The sequence below is a fragment of the Carassius gibelio genome, chromosome B2 (assembly GCF_023724105.1).
Source record: "Carassius gibelio isolate Cgi1373 ecotype wild population from Czech Republic chromosome B2, carGib1.2-hapl.c, whole genome shotgun sequence".
Taxonomy (NCBI): Eukaryota; Metazoa; Chordata; class Actinopteri; order Cypriniformes; family Cyprinidae; genus Carassius; species Carassius gibelio.
The window spans coordinates 18,987,583-19,007,429 of NC_068397.1; the positions used below are offsets into that span (position 1 = coordinate 18,987,583).

Below are 19,847 nucleotides of genomic sequence, written 5' to 3' on the forward strand. Positions count from 1 at the left end.
AAACATAATCTCGGATGTCTCGAGCCATGGAACACATACCAGAATCGTTGTTTAACCAGGAATCTAGTACGACCAATCCCTGGGTGGCAAGCCACATTGGAACAATGTCCCCATTGAATAACATCTGACTGTAACCTCTCCGGCATGAATCACCGACCAGCTGGACACCCAGGTAGAGGCATTACACCTTCTAAGGCTATGCAAACCTTCAATTTGATCACCCAAATGAGCATAGAGACAATGAGTATCTCTGGTATAATGCATTTGGGAGAGGACAGGCATTCGGAATGATCAAAAATAAATGACAACGCATCGGGTTTGATGTTCTTGGAACCCGGATGGTAAGAAAGGGAAAAATCAACACGTCCACAAATAGTGTCCAGCGAGCCTGCCTGGAGTTAAGACATTTGACCGATCTGATGTACTCAAGGTTCTTATGATCGGTCCAGACAATAAAGGGAACCCCCAAACCCTCTAACCAATGACGTCACTCTTCCAATGCTAACTTAATGGCTAGCAACTCTGTTACCAATGTCGTAATTGCACCCGCCAGGGGATAATCGATGAGAAAATGAGCAGGGATGGACATTGTCATCTGAAGCAGCATGCTGAGAAAGAACCGTACCTACCTACTCTGACTAATCGACCTCCACCACAAATTGATGTGTGGGATCAGGGACAATAACAATAGGAGCCGAAACGAAGCGGCTCTTGAGGTTGGAAAATGCAGCCTCGGCTACACTGGACCCCCTGAACGCCATCTTGGTGGAGCTCAAGGCAGTCATAGGAGCGGCTAGTTGGCTGAAATTGTGAATGAAACGTCGGTAGAAATTGGCTAACCCCAGAAACTTCTGCAGGCTTTTGCGGGAATCAGGGGTTGTACCATCCACCACAGCCTTGTTGGGATCCATGCACGTTCTGATGTTTTGATGTACTCTGCTTGACTGAAACCTGGCTAAAACCAAATGATTATATTGGTCTAAATGAGTCTAATCCACCAAACTACTGTTATAAGCATGATCCCCATCAGAATAGTCATGGCAGAGGTGTAACAACAATATATAGTGATATTCTCAGTGTTACCCAGAAAACAGGATACAGTCATTTGAAATACTTCTACTTAATGTTACACTGTCAGATATGCAAAAGAAATCTATTGTGTCTCTTGCTTTGGTTACTGTGTATAGACCACCAGGGCTGTTACAGAATTCCTAAAACAATTGCAGATTTCCTCTCAGTCCTTTTGGTTACAGTTGATAAGGCGCTAATCGTCTGAGATTTTAACATTCACGTTGCTAATACAAATGATGCATTAGAACAGCAGCTATGCTAATTATGTGTCTATTTTGTTTCTTTGTTTTGCCGTACAAGCACCGGTCTGAATGCAGAACACCTGAGAAGAGATGATGGCAACCCCTCAGAGGACCTCCGATGACGCAAACCCTGAAAGAACATACAGAACTAACAAATATTGCTACTTACTATGCAATCACATAATAATTGCTGTTAATTGTGTTCATAGTCTGATTGACTACGTCTTGTATTCATTTTTCTGAAAATTCTGGTCATATGCACAAACTGACAGTGACCACTTATAAGCTACTACTAAATATTGTGAAAACTTAATTTTCTGTAAAGTTGCTTTGCAGTGATTTGTATCGTAAAAAGCTCTATACAAATTAGGGCTGAACGATGTGTCGTTTAAGCATCGATATCGGGATTTATGAATCCACGACATCGCAGGATGTGTGATGTAGGCTGTCATAGTTGATCTGTTATTCATTAACTGTAAAGGCCAGCTGTTCCCCGGCCCTTGACGAATGTGATTCGCAGATTAATTGCAAAGCTTAACCATCATAGGGTGAAAGTTTATCATTTGCATGTGTTTTTAAGTCTTGTCAGTTTAACAGGATAGCGATAGAGAGCGCGTGAGAAAGAGAGCGAGGGAGCGTGAGAGAGAGCGAGAGAGTACGCGTGAAAGAGAGCATGCGCGCGAAAGAGAGTGCGAGAGAGAAAGAGCGAAAGAGAGAGAGTGCATGAGATAGGGTGACCACCGAGCGGCAACCTTTCACTCTCTCTCGTGAAGCTAATTAGGAAGTGACTAAAACTGCAATTCATCGACTGGCCGCTTGAGGCTGGCTGCAGAAGAGAGTCAGTCCCATAGACTCCCCGGGCCCTATCTTGCACCCAGCGCAATTGACTTTGTACACCGACGCATGTGTCATTCCTAGTTTGCACCCGCGCAAAGCGCGCGCGCTTTTACCTCCACAGAAGCACGTCGCTAAACTAGTGAATGAATTTGTAAACAACTTGCAAACAATCCCTGGTGCTATTTTGCTGTTCCATTAAACAATTGCGCCACTGACCAGAAAAAACCTAGTCTAAAGTCAGTGGCGCGTTGCGCGTTGTTCATTATGCTATTTTAAGGGCGCATGCTTGACCATAATGTATAGCGTGCACAACGCGCATACACTTTGCTCATGTAACCTACACAGATGCAACAGTTATTTTTGCAAATCATAAATTGTTACACTAAAAAATATGAACACGTGAGATGACGGAAATCATTGTGGTGTGCCACGAAGATGTGAAAAAATAGGCATAAATCTAGCTTACAAATTATTCAGGCTAATTGTAGTAATTAAGGATCAGACCTGTTGGCCAAATAGTGGCAAGACATATATGTATATAAGGACATCTGACAAATTGTGGCTATTTCCTCCCACGTCTGTTTAACCGACGCTATTTTGGGTGGGTTTCTCCATCCCCATACAACACAACTTCTCTGTCTTTCACTGCTCTTACAAGAACATCAGTCTTCTCGGCTGTGAACCGCTCCTGGCGTGCGCCTGGTAAATACGCCATAATAATAGCAATCCATAATGGAACTTGCGCACCTGCTTTTAAAGGGAATGTTGGATGAAGTTCTGATTGGTTTATTTCACGTTACGCCCAAACCACACCTATGAATAATGAAGCTACTTCAGACCAACCCATTTTAGATTTGCACCGGGCGCAAGAGCCATTTATCCCGCCGGGAAAATAGCAACAGTGCCGAGAACAGCGCCCACAAAGTTACTTGCGCTTCGCGCTTTGACAGTTGCATTTCAGATCGTTAAAATAGGGCCCTCTATGTTAAAATGCCCAACTTTACAGCAGAAAAAAACATGTTTACAGCCTGGTTCAAAAAATGATTTTGGTCTATATTGCTAATTTTGCCCTTCATGACAACTGTGAGGGGGGTGAATTTTTTATAACTCATCCGTTTAAATTATATTAAGTCTTAAAGTTCTGCATGATTAAGGGCGTGGCCACTAGAGTAACAAGTGGATTGCCGCTGCTGACAATAGAGCATCACAGTCCCGCTCACAGCCCGAGAAAGCTCTGGTGCCAGAATTTCCCATTCATTTCTCCCATTGACTTTCGGAAAAATCCATATCTAAAGAGTGTGGGATTACAAATTTAGAAAATGTTAAATCTAGGTTCCAATATAATAGTAGACTTTTTGGGGTAATAAAGTTGAGATCCAAGAAGCTCAAATCAGGAGAATCAAGTGTCTGAGACATTAACCTTTTGTCTTTGTGTTCTTCCTTGAAGCTCAAGGCACAGCTGTGCCTTTTGTCTCTATGATAATGTGAAGGTATCCGTGATACTGTCAGGCACCTCTGTATTTAAATGACACTGTTATGCTGATAAGATCAAGGCTGGGAAGATGCCAGTGTCTGGTATCTTCCTGATTGCATTTGCATGTTTGTTAAAATGGTCTCCACCTCTACTGTATGGATCCCTCCCACTTGAATGTATATAATCTACAATGTCTTAAGGACAGATTAGACCTCTTGATGACTGCAGCGCCACGCAGAGCGTTCTCAATAAAGAATCCTGCTGAAGATTACCCAAGAGTCTCCTGGTCTTCGTTTCTGAGTTCCCAACAAGAGTTTTAGAACATGTGTGAGGATAACCAGCTACGGCTGAACTCATAAGCATATAACATATCATTTCAAGTGAAAAGATTAAGACAAAATCCAAAAAAAGTCAAATGTACCAGACTGCGTACATATTTTCATTTCGAGCGCAGGAACTACTCATCCCATAAACCACCGCGCCTCATTGAATTCGACTGAAGCCACAACCGCGAACGAGGCAACAAGCCTTTTGAGCGACATCCAAATCTGATGACGGCCGCCCGCGTAAACTTTTTCCTCCAGTGAATTTTATTTTATATAGTGAATGTGCAGTAATAGCAGTTCTTTCAGTATTAATCGTGTTAATAAATAGTGTTTTATATATGTATTGTGTATTTTATATTGTGTGCGTGTGTGAAAGTGGTAACAATAAAGTCAGCAAAGGTGCAGTGCTTTGTACCTGACTGCAATCACCGCTCAGTGGTCAATACATGTCGTTGCCATTACACAAATGTTCAGTAAATGCACAAAAAGGTATGCCTAGGCTAAATATTGTTTTGACAATGGCATTATAAAATGCTTGATATGACTCATACCATATGAAGGCAACAGAAGTCTAGCTAAAGTTGACGATAATGCTAACTAACGTTACCAATCTCCCTGCAAAACTTTCGAGGCAGCCATGGCGATCATGATTGCACTGATAAGTCTACCGTGCAAAAATGCAGCACAGATTTTTATTTTATTTTATTTTTTTATTAATGATGTTCAGTCTTTACGGACCTTCGCAGGGTTTAACCAGACGGTTACACGAGCTCCACCGATCAGATGCATTACTGTGGCATTGTGGGATTGTTCAGGATTGTGGGTAATGAAGTACTTAGCCAAGACATCGCGAATAAAAGGAATTTATATCAAAACAAGGTTAGTGCCCCATGATCCTTTAGCGTTTATATGAGCATATACTATCGCTTAGTACAGCCGTAGCTGGTTTTAAATCTACCATGTATGGTTACGTTTTTATGGCTTATACCCCAAATGTCAATGCAGAAATTGCACTGAATTTTTACTTCCTGCACCAGTTGTGGGCGGGACTGTGAAGCTCTATGCCATCACGCTAGATGGGCGTGGCTTCTGCAATCAGCTCCCGCCTTTCTGAATCAAAAAGTTAATAATAAAATGATAAGAAATGTGTTTCAGTCAAGGAAAGGGAATTCTTTAATAGATAAGAATTGTTGAAAAAAAAAACAATGTGAGTCTATTGATTATCTTTTTTTCAAATGCCCTCTTGTGAAGGAATTGTTGGCTGACGTAAATGCGTGATGCAATGTAGACATTGATTTAACTATGTGTGATATATTTTGTTATTTTTCTCATTGTGAACATGACATAGGTAATGTCATTTTTTATTGGGAAAATATTATATTCATAAATTTAAATTTTCTTCAACATTTCCAAAACAACATAATTGTCTTGGTGACTTGAACTACCTAATTATAACACTAGAAAATATTAATACCAAAAAATTGTCAAATTACTGAAACCGTACAAAGATCTGATTATTATTTTTTTTAATTTATGTATTCTTATTTATTTTGATTATTTTTTCTGTCTTCTTATATTATTTCTGTATCCATAATGTCATCCAATGGTGTACTAAATTGTTGAAGTTAGTGGTTTATACTTGCAATAAAAAAAGGAAGAGTATAAAGGTAAGAGAAAGAAATGCTGATACCATAAAATAAGTCAGGTTAACTGTTAGCATGAAGCAGTTCTGAAGTAAAGTAAATATTTCACAATTCTTTGTAAAAGCCAATCGAGGATAATTTCAGCACCTCTACATGGTGATAAATTAAAAAGAAATATATATATATATATATATATATTCTCCCTTTGCAGAAATTAGTATAAAAAGAAGTTATTGAACTGTTTGCATTGCTTTGAAATGACTTGTTTTGAATAGCATTTTGTGTGTGTGTGTGTGTGTGTGTGTGTGACAGCTTAAAAAGTCTTTCTGTTGGCAGTGATGGGTCTGTTGTAAACTTTATAATTAACACTACTGATGTCATGATAAATTCATACCCACAGCTTATCAGTCACTGAATTAGCTGTATCACTGGTGGTTTGACAGTTTTGTTCCAGATAAAAATAAACAAAAAAGTTTTTATAAGTAAACAACAGATAATATCATTATAGAAATAAACATACTGTATGCATTTTGAACATTTTCCTGCAAAATATATCTGCATGTGCATGCTATGTCTTTACACGTAAAAATAAATGTGGAAACATTTTATTTGAAAAGGAATAAAAACCAAAGTAATAAAGACCAAATATGTAATTTAAATCCATCCGATGTAAATACTGTAAATTATTTAATGCATTGTAAACAAAAAAACACCAGGTTATTTCCAAACATTCTGTCATGCAGAAAAATTGTTATTAGCTTATAAGGCGCAAAAGCATAAAAAAATTTAAAATGGAAACCAATTCACAATATCAAAAACCATATACAATATAGATGCTATAAACAGTTAAACCATCCCCTTGAATTTATAAGTTTGCATACATCTCTACCAGCAAAAACAATCATATCAAAGCAGCTGAAAGCAGTGACAGCAAGAAATACTTCATTTATATGATGAATTTCTTCAGTACTCCGTATTTCTTTGGTATTTGGTATTTCTGTGGTATTTGGTATTCCTGTGGTATTGTCATATACACTCACATAATATACTCTGAATCCTTGATAAGGCACAAAACTAAAAAACACGACCAACAGGAAAACAGAATTTTTTAATTGTGCCCAGAACTCTTGACGTTGACATGTGGCCTTTCCAAATGCCTTAATCACTTTGATTAGAAAATAAACTTGGAAAAATGCTAGCACACTCCAAACCAGTATTACTAGTGTACAAAGAACATAGTTTAATGTCTTCACTCTATGATCGTCCAGAGCCTTACGGAAATGAAAGCACGGAGTTGAATCAGTGTGTTTGTCTCTGTTATTCTGATTATTTCCGTAGTTAGAAATAGTTGGGAACACAGAGCCACATATGATCAACCAGACGGTTGCGCTTGCAATCGTGGCATGAAGGGTGCGATGAAACTCTAGCTTGTGCCGCTGATTAGAGAGCTCCACATAACGCACAATTAGAAGGGAGACATAGAAGATGAATGCAAGATATATGTGGGCATGGATCATTAGACTGACAAATTTACAGAAATCACTGCCCAGAGGCCAGCCTGTGTTAGAAGCATAATAGTAAATGCGAAAAGGCACCGTGAGAAGGAAAAAGGAGTGCACTGCTATCAGATTGATCACAGACACTTTGGTGAAAGAGAGATGCCTTTGAGACTGTAGCATACAGGACATTAGTACAACATTCAGAGTCCCAAAGATAAAGATGAATATGTATAAGACCAGAAGAGCAGTTTTGAAGTCCTTCGGCAGGCCATTTGGGTTTGCCATGTTGTTTCTGACACTTTGGAGAAAAACATTTTGGTTTTTACTTGCTCTCAAAAATGAATATATATATATAGAGAGAGAGAGAGAGAGAGAGAGAGAGAGAGAGAGAGAGAGAGAGAGAAAGAGAATTATACACTACGTTCATTCGACGCTGTTACAAAACAGTGTGTAAAAAATGACTTTCAGATTTAAGATGTAACTTAAATATAAAACATAAACTCACATTTTCCCCAAACTGCTTTCCTGGTAAAATGTTTTGGCCCTGAAATATTCAAGATCAATTAATCACATTTCTTCTTTTGGATGTCTTGAATGTTTATCATAATTGATGCTTCAAATTTTGTTGTTGTTTGTTTTTGTTTTTCACGATGCTAACATTAGGGTTATAATAGGGAATTAGGGAATAATACTGATACAACTATTTTAAGCTTTTTATTTCCGTATACAGAGTTTGGCCTGAGAAAATGAATGCTGATACTTACTTATTTACGAGTAGTATCAATCATAAAGTGAATGTCAATAATCCTTCAGCAACAGCATGCAGACAGTTTGATGTGACAGAGACAGTTCGTAAATTTGCTTTTGGTGCCAAAAGAGTTGAAGACGAATGTGATGTCAGCTTGTCAGTTCATGTGTAAATCTTCTGTAAGTGTCAAACGGCCAGCCTCCAGAGTCTTTAGGAAACACCTCCTGACTGTTATTTGTCACAGTAGAGATTACAGTTCTACAAATCTCTTGCATAAGGAAGTCCGTTTGTTTTATAACATGTCAGTGTTTCATTTCTCAATCTGACCTTCCTTCTCTATTTCTCTCACTATACCAAGACAGCATATGACTCCGCGCCGGATCGGTTTTCAAACCGGCAAATCTTCACAGTCTTGTCCGTTTCAGTGCTGTAACACGCATCCAGCCCGGGCGCGGTTTCAGGGGGCGGGAACTGCGGTCTCAGAGCGGATCCAGACGGGTGTTCTTGGATCCAGGCCGCGTCCGTGGAAGCGAGCGCGCGTTTTTTTTCTGGAGTTCAGAACAGAAGACGACAAGACGGTCGAGGCAGATACATCCTCAAAAACCTCACCAAGGTATGTCACACCGTGCAATTAAACTGTTCTACTAATAAATAAAACAAAGTTTCATTAAAAAGATTCGAGAGGAGCGCACACTTTAGATAATCAATACTAGGGTATAAATAAAGCTGACTTACCGGTCTCCGTTGACGGTTTATCAGCATAACCCCATCTCCACCCCATCTCCTCCACTAGAGTTCACTTTACACTTTTATATGGGAGGGGGGTTACTCTAGGTTCGGGGCGGGCCATTCCAGGGCTCGGAGCCCTTCCTCGGACAGCACGCAAATATACATTATAATACTTCAGCTAATGTAAGTGTGAACTCTTTGCGCTTGCCAAATTCTGCCGTGTAAATACCAAATCCGTCATGGCACGAGCGCAACTGGTTCTTAAAGGGAATGGAAGATGACATTCTGATTGGTTTATTGCACGTTAAGCCCAAAAAACACCCATTACTCATTAAGAGAATAGGGACATCCGGTTTAGATCATGCGCCTGGGCGCGCCAACCGTTTTTCTGTCGTTAAAATAGCAAAAGTGGATTTGTAGCTACACGTCCTGAGTGCACCTGCGCTGTGCGCCAGGCACGTGCAGAGGGGGAGGGGGGGGGCGTTGGATGCTTGAGCACCTGCCCCTTTGCCCCTTGGTGCCCCAAGTGCCCTTTTGTCAAAGCAAAATTTTCTCAATATTTTTTTTTTTTTTTTGTCATAACGTACTCTTTTGTGAATGCCTGCCCATGCCCAATCTAAATTTTAGTAAAATTTCTGAATAATAATTTAGCCGTCAATAAGATGACCCACATGATGACCTTTCACATGACGACAACCGGGAAGATTCGTCACACCGCGCGCGCATTTTTTTTAATTGCTAGAGGATATTTTCAACACCGCGGAAGCTGGTAAGTGGTGTTTCATTCTCAGCGAATTAATTTTTATTTTTATTTACTTATTATTATTTTACAAGAACGACGTGATGTGAGAACATGCAGATATTGCAGTGTGTAGCTGTAGTGTAGAAGTAACGTTAGCGAGCTGTTTGAGGGAGAATCGTTTCACTGGCATCGAGGGCAGAGGCGTCATGCCCATTCAAAGAGTTCTGGGCAAAGTGGATTTTAAATGCAGCTTTCAAATTCAATGCTAAATACAAATCTGTGTTCGCTGGCTGGCGCTGAGCCAGAGACAGACGCGTTCGTATAACGCTTCATGATAACCAATCAGAAACGATTCTGTTGCGCTTATAAATGCAATGGCCAATCAGAGACGTGCAGAAGAGTCGTCACTGAAACGCGGTGTTTTGTTCACTTGGTCGCTGACTGAATTATTTAGCGAATTCTCTCATCAGAAACAACAGAAGTGCAGATGTGCATAATGTAATGTAAAGTGCTTCAGTGATTTTAATGGGAGTTTTTGAGAGTGCCTGAACTCTGACTAGACTGAATGAAAATGTTCTTTGATAAAGTTCTTTGATATGTAAATTTTCTTTACTCTCTGTAAAATGAAAGTGTTAAAATAAGTAACTTGCAATATTGTTATTAAAATTTACATTAAATGCAAATTCAGTCATATTGAAAATATTATATGGCACTTAAGTAAAAAGTCGGGGTATTATGTGTAGTTAATAGATTACACTACTTTTCCATATATTAATCAAATAACAATCTATAAAGGTGCAAAACGCGTTTACTTTCACGTTTGAGAATCGAGATATTTCCTGATATATTAAGCATGTTTAGAATTGTTTTGAATTAAAGGAAAAATAAATAAAACATAATCCTATATCAGTTATACAGTGCTTTCGTAGCATGACTTATACCCCCCAATGTGCCCCATCAAAAACCATGAATGCATGACGCCCCTGATCGAGGGGTCTGGTCTTTTTATGTTATTTGACTAAACTTTTATTATATTACAGTATTTATTTATTTTTTTACACGCAGAGTGCCTTAAATATAATTATCATAACACTTGTAAGGCTTATTCAGATTTTCTCATTGTCTGAATTATCATTATGAAAATAAAAACAATTCCGAAAGGAATTAAAATATAATTATATTTTAAATGTGACACAAATATATATTTTTTTCTACAATAGCAACAGTGTTTACGACAGCAAGACCACTTTAGCCTGTAAACTCAATAATATCTCTCTGGAAATAAATTTACAAATATCAATGTCAATATAAAATGAATAATACACCTGACCTGCCATCAAAGTGCAGTGTCAAGGAGATGAATAAAGACATGTAGCCTGTCATTTGTTAACATTGCAAATGTGTTCAATTTTAGACAACAAGAACTACTACAGTAATAATAATATTAATCACTATATTCCAGTGTATAAGTTGTTTCATGTTTTTTTGTCAACATTTAAGGTGGACTTATTGATTAGGTGCAAGAGTAGTAGTCATGGTTAAAATAATAGATTAATGCTGAAATAGTAAATTGAGCCTTGTTCCTAGATGGACAGAGAGTGGAAAGTAATAGATCAGATGAGGAGATGGAGATAGAGGAAGAAAAGAGGAAAATGTAAGTGACAGAAAGAGAGCAAGGAACAGCAAGCCAGGAGACAGAGGCTGGTGAGAAAGAGGAAAATATAGAGGCACAAATGTTTTCTATAGTTTTTACTATAACAGCTGTTCTTAATTATTCTGTGGAACGGAGAAGAAAAAGGCATCAGGTTGGGACAATTTAAGACATTTCAGTTTCTAATCCCAGAGCTATTATTAGGTGGAAAGAATTATTATTATTATTATTTTACTTTTAAACTTAAAATTGTCTCTTCTAATCTGTTTCTTTTTCAAAAGTGCATCACAGCATTTGCTGCCGTATCAATACATAATCATCCATATCGACACGTGAATCAACAAGGCATGCATCACAATATATTGCTGTATTGATATTTTGAACCGCGCTATTTAAACCTTGTTCCATGTGCCCCTTTTATACTTTGAGCACCTGCCCCTCCAAAGGTCTCTGCACGGCCCTGCTGTGCGCTTTACACTTTGTGTTTAGATCGTTAAATTAAAATAGAAGACTGAAATAAGAGGTTAAAATCAGATCAGACCCAGAAGAATTAAGCTCTGATTAAGCATTCCTGTTAATTTTTGTTACGTTTTTGTAGAATTTTAATGTTTTGTGTAACCAAGTGATTTCTGTTTTTAGGGTTTGAATGGAAATAGGCCTAATAATAATAATAATAATAATAATAATAATAAAAATCCACACACAACTTCTCACAGGCCGCTCTATTTCGGATTTTAAAGGCCTAGTCTCTATTTTTTTAAAAATGAGAAAAAAGTACTATTTTCAATCGGAAAAATGGGAGTTTTTCGACCTATCGTTTCAAACGGAACAGACTACGCATGCGCATTGCAGAGATACACAAGACGAGAGTTTGAGATTAAAAAGTATAGGCCTATTATTTTTATTCTTTCTTTTTTTATTATTTTTTTATATATTATTACAATGTTAAATAACTATTTTCTATTTGAATATATTTTAAGATGTAGTTTATTCCTGTAAATTTTCAGCATCATTACGGCAGTCTTCAATTCATGATCCTTATGAAATTATTCTAACATGCAGATTTAATGCTGGATTTTTTTTTGGTACTCAGTTATCAATAATGGTTCTTATTCAAATAAAAATTGTTTGGTATTTTTATATATGGTATAATATATATATAAAATCTTTGCCAAAAGATTATTTCTGTTCACGGTATGCTCCATGTTAATTGAGTAAATTCATTGAGAAATTGTCCATCAACACTATGTAACAATCTGTTTAAATTTCAGGTTCCACCCGAGAGCCGGGACTGTCAAATAGTAAGGAGAGTCCTTTTTTTTTTTTTTTTTTTTAGTGTTCAGTGGAGGTTCAGTTATTCAAGATATTTGAATGCCAGAATGTAGCCTATAATTGAATATTGATAATATTGAGTGCCTGATAATGTTACAGCTAGTGCTGTTCAAAACATACTGTTTGTTAGGGCCGATTGTGGATTGCAGCTTTCTGGAGAAAAGCTCAAAATACTCCTTCAAATAACTTCATACTCAGCATCCTGAAAAATATACCTTTTATGAGTCATAGTCCTATAGCAATGCTATAACAAGTCTGTGTGTCATTTCGCCACAAACTATTTTTCATCTCAAGTCGGTGGTTAAAGGAAGTGTGTGACACTGATGTCATATGCATTAATTTTAGCAGTAGAGCATGTTAATAAACTGAGACTCTGATGTGTAAGGCTTAAACATTGCCTTCCTTGCTTTCTAATACTAAATTAAACAAATGCATTCATGACATATTTGTGTAATATGCAATTAGTTGTGTATATTTTATTATATACAACAGGTGGCACCTTTTTGTCACGTTTTTGTAGAATTTTAATGTTTTGTGTAACCAAGTGCTTTCTGTTTTTATGGTTTGAATGTAGAAATAGGCTTAATAATAATAATAAAAATCCACACACAACCTCTCACAGGCCTCTCTATTTCGGATTTCATGATCCAACCGATTAAGTCCTCTGAGTTTTTGTCAATAAACATCTATTATTCATTCAACCCCAGTTGGATCCTGGTCTTGCTTCTGACACAACTTGTTTAAATTTCAGGTTCCACCTGAGAGTCGGGACTGTCAAATAGTAAGGAGAGTCCTTGATTTTTTATTTTTTTTAGTGTTCTGGAGGTTCAGTTATTCAAGCTATTTGAATGCCAGAATGTATAATTGAGTATTGACAAAATATTGAGTGCCTGATAATGTTACAGCTAGTGTTGTTCAAAACATACTGTTTGTTAGGGCCAATTGTAGCTTGCAGCTTTCTGGAGAAATGCTCAAAATAATCCTGAAAAACATAAATTTTATTAGTCATAGTCCTATAGCAATGCTTTAACAAGTCTGTGTGTCATTTTGCCACAAACTATTTTTCATCTCAAGTCGGTGGTTAAAGGAAGTGTGTGACACCGATGTTATTTGTACTAATTTCCACAGTAGAGCATGTTAATAAACTGAGACTCTTATGTGTAAGGCTTAAACATTGCCTTTCTTGCTTTCTAATACTAAATTAAACAAATACATTCATAACATATTTGTGTAATATGCAATTAGTTGTGTATATTTTATTATATACAACAGGTGGCACCTTTCCCCTTGCTTTTCTTCTCTGTTATATAAGTTATTATACTTCACACCTATGGGCAATAAGCAGAATGAACATTATCTTCGTTACACACAATGCAGGACAAAATTACTTGATTACAGGGAAATAAAAAATGCTTACCATGAATAATATTTATGATGTGGAAAAGCATATACATTGCATGCATTTATTGCAATTATTGCAATTATTAGGCTAGTCAACATTCTGATCATATTTTTAAACACTTTTACAAATTCCAAACCACATAAATCTAATAATTTTGTTTACAATCATATATCTTATAATTATATAATCACTGGAACTAGAACTGGAAGTGAAAAACGCTCACTGTTGCTCCAGAAACAAATACTGTGCATTAAGGAGGTTTAAACTTTTGAACAGAATGAAGATGTGTACATTTATCTTATTTTGCCTAAATATATTTTTTCATTTAGTACTGCCCTTCAGAAGCTGCAAAAGATACTTGCATGTTTCAAGACAAAAGTTCAATATACACTGATCTTCAAATTGAAAAAGTTTTCTCCCCCTTAATGCATTGTTTTCTTCTGGAGCAACATTGAGTGTTTAAACCTTCTATAATAATTGCATATGAGCCCCTCAGTTGTCCTCAGTGTGAAAAGATGGATCTCAAAAGCATACAGTCATTGTTGGAAAGAGTTCAAATACACAGAAATGCAAAAAAAAAAACACACACACAGAATTAGTGGGACCTAAGGGATTTTTCTGCAGAACAGCAGGCAGTATATAAAAAAAAATCAACTAGCTAACAATACAGTATGTGTGTTTGTGTGTTTACAGTAGGTAGGCTATGCATGCATGGATATATAAGGCAATAACATTTTTGAGACAATGAAAAGGATTGCCCTGTTTCTGGTTCTTGATCATAGTAATTACATTGCTGTCTATGGGAGGATCACAGAGGTCTCAGAATTCATAAAAAAATATCTTATGAATGACTGAAGGGCTTATGGGTTTGGAAAGACATGAGGGTGAGTAATTAATGACAGAATTTTCATTTTTGGGTGAACTAACCCTGTAAGGTTAGTGAATAATATGTACAGGAAGCACTAGAAGTAGAGATGTGTACTTGGGGTAGTGTTTAAATAAATTGTAATTTTGCTTTTTTGTGCAACAATTATTAAAAGGAAATAAAAGATGCACAGTGCCACATCCTTTGCATTATTATTTTTTTTTTTGTAGTAATTTTAATATGAATATTGTTTTAATAGATAGTTCAGTACAATAATTGTCTATGCATCTAAATCAGTACTTTAAACTTTTTGATTCTAAGAGCTTTGTATAACAACTTAACAAAAAAAAAGATTCCAGTGGCATAAGACAGTAAAATATTTCATGATCTATTATGTAAGATGCTTGTAATGATTGCTTTAATGGTATTAATGATTTCTGCTTAAAAATAGTAATAATCTACTTATATGATTTGTATTATCCGGGAACTGTACAAATACTGTGGCATATGGACATTACTTTTTTAAAGGCATTTTCTGGAAATCTGTACTGAAATATGTATTGTGGAAAGCACTATACAAATAAACTAAATTTATTTGAATTCTAGATATGTACATGTGTGTGTGTGTGTGTGTGAGCATGTTTTTGTGACATATCAGGACACAACTTTGTATAATGACATGGGTATGACACAGGTATTACAAGCAGAGGGTGACTTATGAGGACATAACACATGTCCCCATTTTTCAAAACGCTTATAAATCATACAGAATGAGTTTTTTTTTTTTTTTTTGAGAAAGTAAAAATGCACAAAGTTTCCTGTGAGGGTTAGGTTTAGGGGAAGGGTTGGTGAATGGCGATAGAATATACAGTTTCTACATTATGAAAACCATTACGCCTATGGGATGACCCACTTTTCACAAAAACAAATGTGTGTGTGTGTGTAGGCATTGTACTGCTCACACACACACACATTTTACTATCCTAGTAAAATAATGTATTACACTCCAATTAATGTTTTGCAGTAATCTATCTATCTATCTATCTGTGTCTGTCTGTCTGTCTATCTTATTACAGTACTTGTGGTCACCTTTATATTTCATGTTTTTTTTTAGAGGAGAGAATCTCACACTAATTAAATTTTTCTAAATTATTTACTACATGAATTAGTATTCCATTGTACTGCTCATATACACACAGATTGTACTACTCATATACGGACTGATTTGTCACCTATCAGTTTTATATGGTTATGTTTATATTTAGGTTATGCATATACTTAGGTTAAAAACCTGCAGCAAGTTTCCAGAATCCACAAGGAATGCATTCACGCTGAGTTAACAGTAGATCAGTGCTTTAAACCGATTAGCTGTGGATTAGTCTGTTCAATTTCTAATCCACACCAATGCACTGTGGCTCATGTTAAACAATGCAACGTCTTTCAGTGCAGTATCTGCAAACAACTCCAGAGGGAAGTCATGTGTTGTCTGTAGTGCATCTATGCATTGAGCAAGATGTCCAACATATACACTCTGAGGTAGGTTTATAATTCCTGTCTTTTGATTTAAACTTACAATTGAAATAAGCAACATTTCTCACTTTTCTTTATTGCTGCTACAGTAATTTATGTTTTAGTTTAAGTTCAGTTCAGAAATGTTATATCATGATTATTGTACATGCATGCAGATAGTTTAAATCTGTCACTGTTTCCCCCCATTGATTTATTAATTAATTCTCTTGTTTAGATTTTTTTTATTGCTCACTATGGACTCACTTTATAATGGAATAACCCAGTAGCTCAAAGTGTATCTTTTAAAAGGCCTGGCCCATTTGTTGTATCTCTTTTGTTAAGAATTGCTTGTCAAAGGAAGATCGCCATTAAAATGTAAATTCTGTCATTTGCGCACTGTTCCTTTAACTTACATTTATGATGCAATTGCACAGAGAAATGTTTGGTGGCCAGTGGTCATCTAGCGCACGACTCGATGGCAAAACAGTCATTATAACTGGAGCAAATACTGGCATTGGAAAAGAAACCGCAAGAGACCTGGCAGGACGCGGTATCTCATTTATCTTATTCTTGTGTGCAGTTACGAGCCTTTGTAATGTATATCAGATTCTAGAAACTAACTACAACTAAAAAAACATAAAATGTATGTTACATAATCTATTTAGGACACCAATTATAAAAGTCATGGCTTTTGGAGTTGTTTCACAGGGGCCAGGATAATAATGGCTTGCAGAGACCTTGACAAAGCAGAAGGAGCACAGAAAGAGATCATGGAGGACTCAGGGAACCAAAACATAGTGATCAGGAAACTAGATTTATCTGACACCAAGTCAATTAGAGAATTTGCTGAGGCAATCAACAAAGGTAAGTGATTAATATAAGAGTTTTACACCAAAATCTGCCTGTATTTGATCTAACAAATCTTGATAATAGCAATTCCCTCAGAAAATACCTCTCTCCAACAGTAAACCAAAATAATTACTAAAACCCTCTTGTTTTCAGAGGAAAGAGCTATTCACGTACTCATTAACAATGCTGGGATCATGATGTGTCCCTACTCTAAGACAGCGGATGGTTTTGAGATGCAGTTTGGTGTCAACCACTTAGGTAAAGTGTTTTTCTTGTTCATTCAAAGGCAATGTGTCAGAGACCTCTTCGTTAATGCCTCTCTTAACAAAATGCACAACTTACCAATAATATCCCTTTGCATATCTTTACCTTTGACTTGCTGCATGTTTAATGGTGCATACTTATTGTATATGAAGTGTGCTGTTGAACAATAGCTTAAACTTTTATGTCAATTAGGTCACTTTCTGTTAACCTTCCTGCTGATTGATCTCCTGAAGCGATCTGCCCCCTCAAGAATCATCATCCTTTCCTCCATGGCACATGGTTGGGGCACAATAGCTCTTGATGATATCAATAGTGAGAGGAATTACCACAGTAGGAGGGCATATGGTCAGAGTAAATTGGCCAATATCCTTTTCACTCGTTCCTTGGCCAAAAAACTCAAGGGTAAGTAATCTGGAAGATTAAATAAATGGGAAAATTAATGGGTACTTGTGCCGGGGAGTACTTTTTTGATCTATCGTGAATTGTAATTTCAGACACAGGTGTTACAGCTTATGCAGTCCATCCAGGAATTGTGCGAACAAAACTTAAAAGACATATGAATCTCGGACTTCTGATCATGTGGAAGATTGTCAGACCTTTCACAAAGACCCCAGTGCAGGGAGCACAAACTACCATCTTCTGCGCAGTGGAACCAGAGTTAGACAAAGAGAGTGGTGGTTACTACAGGTATTGAATTGTGTCATACTAAATTAAATACAGTGGCAGAGGCAACTGATATAAACTGACTGGTTCCCATAATGGATTTTTGTTTTGTTTGTATTTTTCTTTCCCATTTTCTACAGCAACTGCAGACCTTCGAGATGCACCAGAGCTGCTAGAGATGATGAAATGGCTGAGAAACTTTGGGAGCTCAGCTGCAAAATGCTGGGAATAGTCTGGAACTAAATGCAGTGTTTTCCGTACACAATTCAGTATATCCATTTTTATTTACTATTATTATTGTTATTTACAATTAATTCCAACATGAACACCCAAGAAAAAATGCCATGACACAAACCAACAAATGCTTATTTGTGAGTAGGTTGTTTTATTTTAAAGTTAGAATAAGAAAAATAGATTTTTCCCCATTCATAAACCATAAAAACTCTTGTAAGTACATTAAACGGCGAGCATGTAACAATTATACACTGCACTTAAAGTCAATTTTAGCTGTTTGACCTTCCACAAGGAATATTTCCTTAAACCCAACACTGTTTAGCAACAGTGTTAAAGTGTTTTTTTTTTGAGAACTAAACATTTTTGACAGAATCAATTACACAAATACTTTAGCATTTGTTTAATCTCTTTTTAATGTTTTGGTGATTTCCCAGACTTTTTTTTTTTTTTTTTTGTAAAATGCAATCTGTGTTAAGTTTAATGATGCAAATTAATTGAGGATAATGAATGTTACAACATGTATGCATGTATATTACAACATCTTTTGCCCTGTAGGAAATAATAATATAACACTATCATAAATGTATACAATTAATCTATACAGTTTAATAAACTTGATCATTTGTAGAGGAGATGCAATTTTATTTGATATTAGCACAATAAAAATAATCACATTTAATGTAATAATGATGACAGCTGCCTTTCGATACACATATCCATTGTTGTACACCATATTTTTACATTATGCTCTTCCTCAATGATATTGTGCTATTATATTAATACTGCATTAAAAATAGATTTTTTTGCATGTAAAAGATACCCTCAAAATAATCAACCAATTCAAATAATAAATATTTTCATTTTAACACGTAACACACTGCTAAATGGGCTTATAGATCTACTGTTTGTCAGTGTTTCATGTGATCTAATTAAAACATGAATCTACAGGACCAACAATGGCACAAAAATGTCAGAAAACAGCACATTGTTCACTCTTCTCCTATTCTCAACAAATTAAATAAATAATAGGTAGTACCACATTAACACTGCCGTTAGTAATAGCAAATTTAGGACAATAGTAGTTCCTTTCTTAGGTATTCAGTAGTTACTAAATAAAATATGCGCATTGAATACTACTTCTTAACTGTGATCAATTAATAAAGAAACCAATTAATTATTAACCACAACAGTAACGTGTCTAAAAGTAAACTATTGACTTGTTTAAGACAATTATTTATACATTATTATATACAACTTATTTATGATTATTATATCCCCCCAAATAAGTTGGCTTTGCAAGTTGAGATTGTCACTACTATACACTTACCAAAGAGTAGTTTATATCAAACTTAAACACAGAATAATAATGATAATGATAAAAAAAATTATGAAGGGAAAATGACAAGCCCATGATTGGATTAGTTTACTATTATGAGCTGTATTCACTGTCAGTTCAATACTTCTCAGACTCCAAAACACCTACATTTGGTGACAGTATCTTAGGAAAGAGTTCTCTTTAGGATATGAATATAAACAACATCTTCCATTACAGTGTCTGTTAGAATATCACTAGGGCCTCACAGAAATGTATGGCTGTACAGTATGTGTCAGATATAAAATATATTAAATAACTTAATTAATTACTTTTGAAATCAATGTCAACCCCTCATTATTTACTCAAGCGTTGAGTATGACAAGGTATGACAATTAGTGAGGGGTTGATATCAATGCTACAAGTCATTTAATAAGTGTTTAAAAATGTTACTG

At 36.1% G+C, this 19,847-nt stretch overlaps 3 protein-coding genes across 7 annotated transcripts in view; 2 read left to right on the plus strand and 1 right to left on the minus strand.

The window, feature by feature from the left end:
• LOC127950757 (transcription elongation factor A protein 1) overlaps positions 1-19,847 on the plus strand; it is a 174,441-nt gene that overhangs the window by 137,893 nt on the left and 16,701 nt on the right. The gene's annotated exons all lie outside the window — the stretch shown is intronic.
• Positions 6,259-8,108, minus strand: LOC127950756 (probable G-protein coupled receptor 141). The gene is made up of 3 exons (XM_052548008.1): positions 7,857-8,108; positions 7,598-7,636; positions 6,259-7,390 (listed from the first exon to the last, which is right to left on the minus strand). The coding sequence occupies exon 3, from the start codon at positions 7,375-7,377 to the stop codon at positions 6,430-6,432; it is 948 nt and encodes a 315-aa protein (XP_052403968.1). The 5' UTR covers positions 7,378-7,390; positions 7,598-7,636; positions 7,857-8,108; the 3' UTR covers positions 6,259-6,429.
• si:dkey-94e7.2 (uncharacterized protein LOC100141353 homolog) lies at positions 8,305-18,707 on the plus strand. Of its 5 annotated transcripts, none has more exons than XM_052548014.1 (10): positions 8,305-8,453; positions 12,234-12,263; positions 13,046-14,580; positions 16,006-16,097; positions 16,505-16,620; positions 16,779-16,934; positions 17,073-17,177; positions 17,376-17,585; positions 17,678-17,870; positions 17,987-18,707. In XM_052548014.1, exons 4-10 carry the CDS (start codon positions 16,075-16,077, stop codon positions 18,087-18,089), a joined length of 906 nt encoding a protein of 301 aa, XP_052403974.1. In that variant the 5' UTR covers positions 8,305-8,453; positions 12,234-12,263; positions 13,046-14,580; positions 16,006-16,074; the 3' UTR covers positions 18,090-18,707. The 5 variants fall into 5 exon arrangements, with proteins under 5 accessions (XP_052403974.1, XP_052403976.1, XP_052403977.1 ...); XM_052548016.1 differs by having other exon boundaries at positions 16,011-16,097; XM_052548017.1 differs by lacking the exons at positions 12,234-12,263; positions 13,046-14,580 and having other exon boundaries at positions 8,320-8,453.